Source organism: Lissotriton vulgaris, chromosome 2_1 (assembly GCF_964263255.1).
Source record: "Lissotriton vulgaris chromosome 2_1, aLisVul1.2, whole genome shotgun sequence".
NCBI lineage: Eukaryota > Metazoa > Chordata > Amphibia > Caudata > Salamandridae > Lissotriton > Lissotriton vulgaris.
Window position 1 is genome coordinate 308,303,402 of NC_141687.1, and position 13,042 is coordinate 308,316,443.

A 13,042-nucleotide genomic window follows, 5' to 3' on the forward strand; every position below is an offset into this window, starting at 1 on the left:
TAAGCATTCAACTTTAAGTAAACCATCTAAAATAAGTTTACCTCTTTTGTTAGATTTAATTTTGGGGGGAAACTGGGCAGATGGTATATTCAAAGACTCTTCCAATTGAATATTTCTAAACAACTCCAACCCACAGTTAGATATATTACAATTTAAGTCCCCAAACATTAACACATGCGGAGTTGGGGAGATATCCAACACTTTAGTTAAAAAAGTGAACAGAGTTTTTAAACCAGCATTAAAACTACAATTAGGGGGAATATAAATATTAATCACAATCAACAATCTACTAGGGCAATCCTCAAATACATCTTTTAGGGTTATTGCTTGAAACAGTTTCCCTGGATCTAAATAGTGAGAATAGTTCCATTGCAATCTGTTAGATAACAAGCATGCTAACCCTCCCTTAGCATGGCCTCTTCTAGTGCTGGTTGCGCTGTATTCTAAAACAAAATAGTCTTTTTCCAAGGCTAATCTTCCTTCAACCCAGGTTTCTTGCAAACAGATTATGTCTGCCTTTTGAGAATGTAAGAAACCCAATTTCTCCTTATAATCCTTGAATCCGGCACTGTTCCATGAGATAAATTTCAGCTCTCTGTTAAAAATTGGAATGTTGTTTAGAACAGGGAGCCGATTTACTCGCTAGAACTCCAGGTAACCAACTCCATTTAGATTGGTCATCCTTCACTGTCTGCTTAAGGGGAGGGTTTTTGTATGAAACTAGCCTTTCATTCTTAGCCACACAAATTTTTAGGTCCTCTGATCTAAGATTAGACCAATCCGGCAACAGCACACCCAATCTGACACTAACTCGTTTTTTCTTAATAAGAGAACTTGCAAAAATGCGTTACAGTGTCAAAAATACATTCCGAACCCCCCACAAACTTTTCAAGTAAACTCAAAATCGAAGAAAGAATTGATTCCAAAGAGGACAAAGAATTAGAAATTAGCCTCCCATTAATATTTGGAGAACCCTCAGCTAAATTGTTCAACACTGAACCTGAACAAGATGTAAAGTTTAATTGTGGAAGGGAAAAATCTAGTTTATTAGAAGGTGTGCTACTTAGGGGACCAGTACTCGAAATAGTTATTGCTTCCTCTATAGGCACACCTTTAGGGTTCCCATGTAACGATCCCACCCGCGCCCTATGGGCTGTTAGATCAATGTCAGGCAATGTAAAATCATTCCCTACTACAGGGGATTTAACTAACGAAGCTGACAAAAAATCAGTATTCACTGAAACTTTAGGGACATCCATTAGTACAACTTGGGAGGGGACAGTTTTATCAGATTTTGAGGGCATATTACCCGAAGATTCAAAGGGAACATTCTGTTTCAGATGTACATTGTTTGACGCCAAAGGCGAGCTCCTTAATACTTCGGGACTAACTAGAATAGGCAAAGATTGACTAGCAACCAAGCTTAAACTAGAGGAAACATCAATGACCCCATTGACAGGCACCAAATCGTTAGAACCTGGGATTTCATTCGGGGACTGCCGATCAGTGGGTTTATCTTTCCCTTTGTCCCATAAATTGAAAAGCTGACATTGACCTTTCAATTGCATAGAGGCTGCAATTTTGTTCCGAAGGGGGTTAGATTTGGTTTTAGACCCAGATTTCCCTACAATCACTCGCCCAGAGCGTAGTTTTTTAGCCGTCATGAGGCTGTATTAAATGGGGAGAAAGAATCAAAGAAAAACAATTGTAAAATACGAGACCTAAAAAATCCTATAATACAAAACAAATCTATAGAGGCAATATCGCACGGATTTAATACCGGAGAACCAAGGGAGGGGGCCCAGCCCAGCCTTCTTCAGCCTCTGACGGCCTCAGACGGTCCCGCCCTTCTCCCGGCGCTCTCCCGCGCGCTCCCGCGTTGCGGTGTCACAAGGGAGGTTTATAGCCGCGCTGAGGCGGGGGAGGAGCCAGCAGGGAGAGCGGGTCAGCTGCTGGTGATTCTGAGGGTCAGGCGCTCCTGGGACTTGAAGTCCTCGCCTGACCGCGCTCGCAGCCCTGCACACACCACCGCCACAGAGGCTCTGTTTGATGAAATGCCTCACAGTCACAGCGCACTTCCAGCAGCGCTAGCAGAAAACCAGAGGCGAAGCGGGACCCGCGGAGCGGGTTCCGCGAGGAGTTGTTTAAAGAGATGAGAGGAAGAGCAGCTCCAGCGTGCTCGCAGTCCAAAGCTCCCTCTTTAGTCCACACAGGCAACAGGTGAGAAAACCAACAATGAAACTAACGCGCTGGTTTTAGCCGCGCTGAGGCGGGGGAGGAGCCAGCAGGGAGAGCGGGTCAGCTGCTGGTGATTCTGAGGGTCAGGCGCTCCTGGGACTTGAAGTCCTCGCCTGACCGCGCTCGCAGCCCTGCACACACCACCGCCACAGAGGCTCTGTTTGATGAAATGCCTCACAGTCACAGCGCACTTCCAGCAGCGCTAGCAGAAAACCAGAGGCGAAGCGGGACCCGCGGAGCGGGTTCCGCGAGGAGTTGTTTAAAGAGATGAGAGGAAGAGCAGCTCCAGCGTGCTCGCAGTCCAAAGCTCCCTCTTTAGTCCACACAGGCAACAGGTGAGAAAAAAAAAAGCTCTCTAATGGGGAGTTTTTTTGTTTGCCAGGTTTCTTGAAAAAGGAGTATGTCATGATGTTGGATACATTCCACAAAATCTTCTTCTAACTTTGCACTTATGCCCTTTTGCACCTTTTAAAGGGCTCCATTTCTGTGTATGTTGTTGTTATAATGGGCTAGGGTACCGCGGGGGCTCCACCTTTTTTATTTCTATGCCCCAATTTGAGAATTCTTCCCTATGCTGCAGGATCAAGTCTGTGAGGCTATAAACGGTACATGTTAAGATTGTAGAGTCTGGACTGGTTTGGAGAGGGGGTGTGGTTTAAACTCTATACTTTACAAGTCACTAGATTTTATATGACTCGTAGAAGGTCATTCTTCTAGTAATTTTAGTATTGATCCCCTGTTCAAGATGTCATGTGGTCCCCTTGAACTGTATTGCGGGATAAGCTCTACTTTATTGCTTGTGGTTAAGCGTAGTAAGTCTGTGTGATGTTTTTTTTCCCCTTTGCTTGATTTGACGTTGCAGCATGGATTAGATCTTGATCTGGGGTTGGGGGGGGGGGGGAGAGGGGGGAGAGGGGGGCAGGACTTTGTTGGTAGTGGAAGCGGTAGCTTGGGGGCACGTAGGGATCGAGGCTGGAACAGCCTTGATTCCCACCGTCGACTCCTCCAGTTTCCCCCCCCTTTGTACGTGCTGCTCTCAACTATATCCACTTGTTTACTAATTGCTGTCTCTTCTGTGATGGCGTGTCCACCCATTGATATTGGAGGATTTTTCTGAGAATCTAGGCTGGGTGGTTTGACCTTTTAATTCCCTGCCTGAGGGTACAATATACTGTACATTTTCATTGATTGTTGATTATTGCTGATGCGTTGAATTGTGCTTACTGTAGTTTTGTCCTCCTTTGTAGTGGGGTTGTAGGGAATCTTTGTCGTTGTCATGGGCCTATTGTTACTTTGAGTTTTCTCTCTATGGTGGACCCTTGTCTTTTGTCTCCGGCTAAATTTCTTGATGGAATAAATCGATCGACCCTCCGTTTTTTGTTTTACTCTCTCACTTTTCTCAGGCGTTTTCTTTCCCTCTTAGTGAGGGGAATCAATGCGATTGATTGCTTGGGGCTAGCTTTTTCAGACAGTATGGATTGTTTTGGGCTTGCGTTGTTAGGCATTTCCAATGCTTGATTAAATGACGCCGCCTCCTGTACTCCAGGGTGTGCTTGTTTGGTTGGGTCTTCTAGTCTCCTTAAGTGGTTTAAAGTGGGGACACTTAATATTGTGGTTGGTGGTCCCTCTTCTGCGCTAAGAACTCCGTCAGTACTGCCATTCTTCTGCTGGCCGTGTTGTTCGTCTGATGCCTGCTTAGGGGTTTTGTAGGACTCGAGGGGATTGTTTAAAGGCTGTTAGTATCTGTGACATCAAGATGGGCACTGTTGCCAATTTGTTGATTATCAGGGGGCAGGGGCACGTATGGTAGGTAGTATCCCTGTCTTGTTGTACCTTTTTAATCATTGAGTTCAGTTCATGCAGGTTTGCTTCTATTCCTTGCATATGGATAGCTAGGAGATTTAACAGTTCGACTTGGATATCAAGTTTGTCTGCATGATGTGTCATTGCTTTCCCAATCGTGTCCATTGTGTTTAATAGTTGGGGCCATCGGTGCTCCCTGGAGTGTTTGACCTAATTTAGGTGAGTACTCAAGAGGCTCCATATGTTCATTGTACTCACTCTGCTGTCTGTTTCTTTGTGAGGTTTTGAGTGGCGTAGCCCCTGCCTTTAAGATACTTAACTTAATGGTATCTTGGGGCTGGCGTCTGCTTCGTTTGAAATGTGGGTTTGGGATCTTTTGAGAGGAGGGTTGTGGGGTTTATGGAGCCTGATGGCAAGAGAAATGGTTGTATTTTTCCGCCCGACCCTCTTGTTCTAGTAGATGCTGTTTTGTCGTTAACAAGGGAAAATGGACCATTGCAAACAGTTCTGAGACATGATCCTGTTGATCTTAATTTAAATTGTCATTGTTCAATGAGGCGCCTTCAGATCCTGTGTTTGCATTTTGTAGTGATTGCGAATAAAGTTGTTGTTTAAAAAGGGAGTCCCAGCTTATGTCAGGCTCCCTATGAATTAGAGCGAGTGCTGACTGGTGGTAATGGACTTGTTGAGCTTGAGGAAGTGACAGTTGCAAAGGAGGATCTTATGTTTTGAGTGGTGATGGGCTGATTCGGTCTTCTAGTCCGGATGGACAGATATCAACGCTCCCCTAACTTGCCAAATTTCCAATGTCATAATTGCTGTTGATCTTGCTACTACACGATTTATCTTTGCATAATATTTTTTGTTTGGTATTGCTGGGTATGCTTTCCTTGGGTGTCCTTTCCTTGGGATCCTCGATGTCATCTTTTTCTGTGCCTTCCATGTGGTCCTTAAAACTTCCTGAGGAGAGTCTGTGACAGACTTTAAAAAAATCTGTTATTAGAGCCCGCATACTGGCTTTAAGACCGATGTTGTGGGCGCACCTGGTTCATCCACCTTTATTCCCTCAGGAATTTTTGCTGAACTGCCTTCTGCGTCAGCTGCGGTGGAAAACTTAGCTGCACTGGGGGCATGGCTCGACTCCCCTTGCTCTGAATTATTTGGAATTTTTAAAATATCTTTCCTTGGACCGATCACAGACTCAATTTCTGTTTCTGGTTTGGTCATTGGCCGGGATAGATAGTTGGGAGAGGCCGTGCCCCTGTTTGTGTTTGTGTCAGTGTCTGTATCTCGAGTGCCCCCTCTGCCTTTTTTTATTTTTCCCTCGGGTTTCCCTTCTCCGTCTCTGGATTTCCCTGATCTCATGGTGGGCACTCTGGAAGAAAGCCTCTTTTTTTTTTGGGAGACCAAATATTCTGGTGGTTAATAGTGGTTAGTGGTGGTTGATGGTGAATGGTTAATGATGGTAGTAAGTCACTGCCTCAGTTCCCTGATTTTGCTATTTCGCTGTTTTTTTGGGAAGAATGGGTGAACAATGCCCACATAGGGGACAGCAGGGGGGACCACACAAATCCCCTTTCTGTACTCTCAACGTCTACGTATGCTTTGTGCGGGCTGGGCTAGGCTGGACAGTGCAGGGCTGCTGAAAACTGCAGCCGAGAAATGCTGCCAAAGACTAACGGCTAAATTCTGAGAGTTATCTTCTGGATCTGACGGGCGCGCCTGGGAATGTCAAGACGGAGCTGAAGCCCAGGCACGCTCTCCGGTCCGGTCCTCGGATGCTTGATTCCGTTCTGGGAAGGACATGGCTTTTGTAGTTCGGACTGGACTGTTCCCATGGGGCACAGGGTCAGAGCTGATTTGCATATCGCCATTGTCTAACCCAGGGTGGTGTGGAGTGCAAAAAAACGATGGATTTGGGCCCAGATCTTTGGACTGGGGTGAGTGTGTGACATTGATCCACATTCGGTCCATCACCTGTTGTTTTTGCATATTCCGCCCTAACTGCGCTGGGGATGCCCAGACGTGGGTCCCAGGCACTCCACACCACTGGAGTCAAGCTAGCCGGGCTGAAGAGAGGTGTTACCTCGAAACCGGTCCGGTCCTCGGATGCTCGATTCCGTTCTGGGAAGGACATGGCTTTTGTAGTTCGGACTGGACTGTTCCCATGGGGCACAGGGTCAGAGCTGATTTGCATATCGCCATTGTCTAACCCAGGGTGGTGTGGAGTGCAAAAAAACGATGGATTTGGGCCCAGATCTTTGGACTGGGGTGAGTGTGTGACATTGATCCACATTCGGTCCATCACCTGTTGTTTTTGCATACTCTGTGGCTCCGCGGCTCGGCAACACACCGGCACCGCTACACCCCCCCCCTTCGCAGTCAAGCGCTGCCACGAGGTAGCAGGTAGCTGCGAGGTAGCAGGGGGCCCGTCCTGTGCTTTTAGCAGCTCAAGGCCTCGGTGCACCAACGGGGTGGCCTCAGGGCTCCTCAGGGCTTCACAGATGCACTCCGATGCAGGAACCCCCCTGCCACTGCCACCGCCTCTGCTCAGCTGCTACTCCTCCAGGGCACAAACAAAACCACGGAGTGGATTACCAGGAGCCAGTGGTCACTGGATGCTCTCCACTCTCCCAGGACCCGCCGAGACCCGAGGAGCAGCGGGAGCCGCCTGGGCCGCGGATCGGCGCTGCGTTTTTTCATGGTTGGGTGGAGGGGAAATGAGCTGCTGGACAAGCAGGGTGAGCAGGAGCAAGCGAACGAGCAAAGCAGCAGGGTCTGCAATGCCTGGTCCTGCTCGAGCTTAAGCTACGTGCTCTGTCTTCGCGGACTTCGTGTGCAAACTCCTCCTCCAATGGTGCAAGTCACTCAGCAAAGGGTTTTAGTAAGGCTTATCTCCAGTCTGTGTGACCAGTTGCACCAAGACCTAGTTAAATGGTAAAAAACACTGTTGGCTGTTAACCCCCACAAACTCTCAAAAAAATAGACTACTTTCGTTCCCCAGTATATCATTCAATGCAAAGACATTCAGCTGCTTTTTTCATCACATCAGATAATTTCGTCTAGCCATGCAAAGATCTGAACATGCCAAATCAGAGCTAAATGATCCCTTAACCTGCAACATGTGTGAGCACCACTTGACCAATACATACCGCTGGAAATAGTTGTTGTAGTACTAGAAGTGTTTGCATTTATATCCTCCTGCACCATTTTCACCCCAGCTCGAACTTGAGCCTAAAATGCATAAACATAACAGGTCACATAAAACAAACACTAGACAAAAAATACTTGTTAACTGAGGATTAATAAGACATACAGTGGTTTGGAGAACTTGCAGAACCATACCAGATTCACGAGGATTTGGAGCCAGTTCACATTTTAGGGTAGTTTAAAATCTAATTAACATTTAAACCTGGATATAACAGCTGAGAATATAACATCGGGTAATTGATCCATTCCTATTCAGTTTACATCAATCAGTGTGCAACCAGCCATGATTTAGATTCACTATTCCTGGTCATGACCCAATGCGAATAACTAGAATGGATTAATTACTTTTGGCAATGCTCTTTCTAGCGGATATTCCAATAGATTCCTCACATTGTGCCCCAGAATCAATCTGGAAACTCTTTAGTAATAAGCACTATTGGCAACCATCACAACCCTTACCTTCAGACATGACGACATGTAACACCTTGTGAATCAATACCAAAGTAATGCCCACTCCAAGGAGGTGGGTCAGAGGTATGGACTTCACACCAAAAAGACCGAGCAGCAAGTAGAGTAGTGCCAGGTGACAATATAGACAGATGACCATGTAGCTGTTGGACAGATGTCGAAAACATGTATACCTGAGCCAAGCCTATAGCCTTGGCTGTAAGGACCCAGAGTCAGTCAGCATTCTAGTGGTTTGAATGCAATTACACTTAACACCCACCCACCACTGATGTCACCAGTCAGGTGACACAGCTATAATAAAAGTGGCCGAGCGCACGGGCTCTGGGGCAGTTGCACCCAGTATCCAGTGTCTCCTGTGTCAGAGGTTCTTGCCAGCATGAGGGCCTAGGGCCCGACTCTACAATGGCGACGAGGGCGGACACTAGCCACGCGTGCCGTAGCTGAAAAACCCCCGAAAAGAAGGAGGGAACTGCCCATGCGAAGGACACCCCCGGGAAGCGGCGCCGGCCACTGAGAGGTCCGCGCATCGTGTGGTAAGTGAAGCTGCGGCGGAGGGTGAAGAAATGCAGAAGATGGCAAAGAGACCTTGCCGCGCCAGCCTAAGGCTCGTGTCCCGGCGCAGCCAGGGAGCGTGAGGAGCCTGCCGGGAAGGTCTAAGAACACCAAGGTACAGAGTGGACCCACTGCCACCAAAAGTGCGGGACCAAAGAGACAGCGTGGGTGAAGCTGCTCTGACTGAGAGAAGCACTGCAGTGCCTAAGAGTCATTTGCAGCAAAGTGCCGATCGTGCGTGCATTTTTCCACAAAGCACACTGACACTCACCAATGCTCCAAGGAACCCTCTGGTGGAGCCTCAACGGCGCCGTGTGCCACTCGACATGCAGTCCCAGGAAGAACTTCCAGCTCCATGCTAGCCAGAAGTTTCATGACACCACGCAGCACACAGCCAAGCACCGAAATAGTGAAGGACCCAGAGCAAGGGAAAGACTGCCAATGCCTGCCAAGGAGCAACCCTGCCATCTAGTGGATCTTTTCAGTATTGCAGCAAATGAAAATAAACAAGCCTGCAACAAGCCAAAAATCCGTGCAGCACCTCTAAGACATAACCTAGAGTAGCATCAGTGCACACAAGGGATGGTGACGCCTCTACAGGAGCGCAGCACAGCAGCGCCCAAAGGAAAAGCAACATTGTCCGGGAGACCACACATGACGTGTAACACAAACCAGTACACAAGGGAGGACTGCCCAGCATGAAGGTAAATGCACAGCAACGCTAACTACGGATGTAAAAGGCGACGGCGCAGGAGCGCGCCAGAAGCGCAAGAACGCCACAAAATCCCAGGAACGCACCAGAAGCGTGTCAGGAGTGCAGCAACTCCACGCAGGACATTCCAAAGGATCGCAAACAACAACCAACCAACAACGCACAGAAGAAGCAAGACCAGAGGAAGGTCAATGGAGTGGTGACGCAACCCTCCAGAAGCAACACTTCAGAAGCACCTACATCACGCCGCAAGAGAGCACAGCGATGCCTGGTGGCCACAGGCCATCGCTGCAGGAGAATGGAAAAACAGGAGCACCACCTCACGAACCGATGGTGGTTCTGGAACCCAACAACAGGAAAGGCAAAAGCGCATGACGCAAATGCACAACAGTGCAGACAGCACTAGCCCAAAGAAGCAAGTCACAAGAAAGACCCGACGAGCGCACCCAGATGCGCACCAAAGCAAGCCGAACTGCGACGCAAAGAAAACGGTTGCGCAGACAACCCGCAGCATTGAAGTCTCAACACACGAGCAACCTGACCACTCAGCCTGGTTACAAAGCACGAAGCCGACCAGCCAGCTGGTCGCACCAAGAAGTCGACCAGCCAGATGGTCTCACCACGAAGCCTACCTGCCGGACATCGTCAGAAGGGACCAGCACGAGGTCCAAGAAGCTAGCACCATAAAACCTACCTGCTGGACATCGGCAGAAGGGACCAGCACGAGGTCCAAGAAGCTCGCACCACGAAACCTACCTGCTGGACATCGGCAGTACGGACCAGCACAAGGTCCAAGAAGCTCGCACCATGAAGCCTACCTGCTGGACATTGGCAGAAGGGACCAGCACGAAGTCCAAGAAGTTCAGCCAAGGCGCGGTCCGCGAACATGGACCAACGAACTTCAACGTCACAAGTAATGGAAGCGACTGAAAGAGGATGTGAAGGTCGCGACGCTAACCCTGAGAGTTAAGTGACAAGAAGATAGTGTCCTAGGACTAGGACAAGACCAGGAGGACACGTGCAGAGTGCGTGAGCTGCATGGGGAAGCCTGGCCAGAGAAGATGAAAGAAGATAGGGCCAGGTTACGTCACGAGAAGAAGTAGAGTGACCACTGCCACTAAGAAAAGAAGGAAGAAGAAACCAGAGTGGCACACTGCCAATGCAAGAAGAAGGAAGGAGAAATCAGAGTGGCACACTGCCACTGCAAGAAGATGGAAGGAGAAATCAGAGTGGCACACTGCCACTGCAAGAAGATGGAAGGAGAAATCAGAGTGGCACACTGCCACTGCAAGAAGAAGGAAGGAGAAATCAGAGTGGCACACTGCCGCTGCAGGAAGAAGGAAGGAGAAATCAGAGTGGCACACTGCCACTGCAAGAAGAATGAAGGAGAAATCAGAGTGGCCACCGCCACTGGAAGAAGAAGAAAGGAGAAGTCAGAGTGGCACACTGCAAGAAGAAGGAAGGAGAAATCAGAGTGGCCACCGCCACTGGAAGAAGAAGAAAGGAGAAGTCAGAGTGGCACGCTGCTACTGCAATAAGAAGCCGCCCCTGCGGTAAGAAGGAAGGTGACAGGCACTGGAACACCTGAGTGCATTGGTAGACAAGACCTGGCAAGAGCACCGGCAGCGCAGACTAAAGACAACTACATACGAGCCATTCATCCACATGGCGATCGCAGAAGAGAGCAAGCTAGACACTTGGCGACATCTACCTCTGGGGTTGAACGGAAGATTGGATGGCGAGACTGCTCAGTCCTCCGGAAGCTGAGGAACTGACCATCTCCCACCAGCCCGTGGCTACCCAGAAAGCAGAGGCCTCAAGGACTCTGGGGGCAGCAAGTCCCGCACAGGAGACAGATCCACAGTTGCGCGTCTGCAGGACCCAAGGGGATAAAAGCCTCGCGAGCAAGGAAAAGAGTCGACAACCCAACCTTCAGGTGGAACTAGGACACAACGGTGAGGCTTGTGGAGCGCCCTGCTCACGGCCCGAAGGCTATGGTAGAGCAACAGGACCGACAACACCAGTCCAGTGGAAACCTGGTAAAGAGGTCCTCCCGGACGTCTTTTGAGAGAAGAACACCGGCGAGAGGGGCATCCTAGTGAGAGGGATGTTTGCACCCACTCTCTTCACCTGCCAAGAGACACACTGAAGCCTGCCCGGAAACATCACGGAAGCAGCACGGAGGAAAGAAGCCAGAAGACAAACACCCATGTCATCCATCTCTCCAACTATTCAGCGTCACCAAGAGAGCAAAGCAAAAGGCAGGGCTAAGAACAACATCCAGACAGCACGGACAAAGTATGAACCCGCCGAACAACTGCGTACCAAGCCACAGAGAACTGTTTATCCTGGATGCGGGAACTACACTGTCTGCGGCCTGCAAGCAGCCAAAGAGACTCGTTTGAAACCATGGGTCCACTGTTATATTGTGGTGTTTTCTTTTCCCCACAGGGTTTTGGACATTTTCCGTTTGGTTTGATTTTCACCAATTTTTGGGAAAGATATAAGGACCCAGAGTCAGTCAGCATTCTAGTGGTTTTTTATGCAAGTACACTTAACACCCACCCACCACTGATGTCACCAGACAGGTGACACAGCTATAATTAAAGTGGCCGAGCGCAAGTGCTCTGGGCCAGTTGCACCCAGTATCCAGTGTGTCCTGTGTCACAGGTTCTTGCCAGCATGAGGACCTAGGGCCTGACTCTACATTGGCCTCTGTCTTGGTGAAATGAGTCCCAATGCCTTCAAGAGGATAATTTTTGGCCAAGGGATAACACAGTCTGATGGACAGGATAATCCATCACAACAAGGTCTGTTTCTTAAACGCCATCTTTTTTCTTCACACCAATGAATTCGATTACAAATCAGTACGTGTTAATCGTATCAATGTAGGCACTAAAGTTCTACTGTAGATCAAACTGGTGTAGCCTCTCCTCTTCCGGAGAGGATTATGGCAGACAGACAAAATGCAGAGAGGGTGACGAAGTGCCCTCCATGAAGGACGAAACCACTTTCAGAAGAAAAGTACTAGCTTGTTAGGGAAGACAGTAGTAATGAGGTTGGACTGACTGCGCCTGCAGCTTGCTGACACCACAGGCAGATGTGACAGCATAGTCCTTGGAGTCAGAAGCCTTAGGGCATAGCTATGAAAAGGGCCCAAAAGAGTGCACGTTAAGAATGTCCACATTAAATTGATGTCCCTCTGTGTCATGATTGAGAAATTGAGAGAAACGTGCAAAAGCCCTCTGATAATGAATATGCTACTTACTAGTATGCATCTGTTCTTGGCATGTAGGGCTGCTAACATTCACATCTAGTGCATAGATCGCCGCATAGATCGCCGCCTAGTGTTGGGTCCGGATGATTGCACCTTGTTGTCCTGGAAGAGTCTTCGAAGTATCACGAGATAGGTGGCTCCTCCCCTGGACTACAGTGCGCATGGGCATCGACTCCATCCCCAGATTGTTTTTAGCCATTGTGTCAGAGATGGAGTGAAATAGCGTAAGTGATGTCCATGCTAATGAATGAATGCAAGAATGGTCTGCAGCCGCTATGGGTGCCGGGGAGGAGGGCGGGCGATGTGAATGTTAGCAGCCCTACATGCCAAGAACAGATGCATACTAGTGAGTAGCATATTCAGTTCGAGGCATGTGGGCTGCTAAATTCACATCTAGTGCATAGAATATATAGCAGTTCCTCCATTAACCGGCTGCAGAAGTATGAAAAAGAGATTTAAGAACAGCCTGTCCTACAGCTGCCTGCTGTTTAGAATGCACATCCACGCAATAATGTTTAGTAAACGTGTGTGGCGTAATCCATGTGGCTGCTCTACAAATATCCTCCAAAGGAATATTGCCCAGGAAAGCCATGGAGGCCCCCAACTTGCGTGTTGAGTGGGCCCTGGGGGGGACCGTTAAGGTGCGCTTAGCCTTATGGTAGCAAATCTGGATACACTTAACGATCCACCTGGCTATTCCAGCTTTGGAAATGGGGTTGCCTTTGTGCTGGGCTGAAAAGGCAACAAACAATTGTTGTGTTTTCCTAAAGTGTTTGGTCCTG

At 48.6% G+C, this 13,042-nt stretch overlaps 1 protein-coding gene across 1 annotated transcript in view; it reads right to left on the bottom strand.

The window, feature by feature from the left end:
• Positions 1 to 13,042, bottom strand: part of LOC147730242 (multidrug and toxin extrusion protein 2-like) — an 832,471-nt gene that overhangs the window by 117,379 nt on the left and 702,050 nt on the right. Inside the window, exon 16 of the mRNA XM_086955003.1 lies at positions 7,194 to 7,275. Coding sequence (XP_086811129.1) covers positions 7,194 to 7,275 — 82 coding nt within the window. The remainder of the gene's footprint in view (positions 1 to 7,193; positions 7,276 to 13,042) is intronic.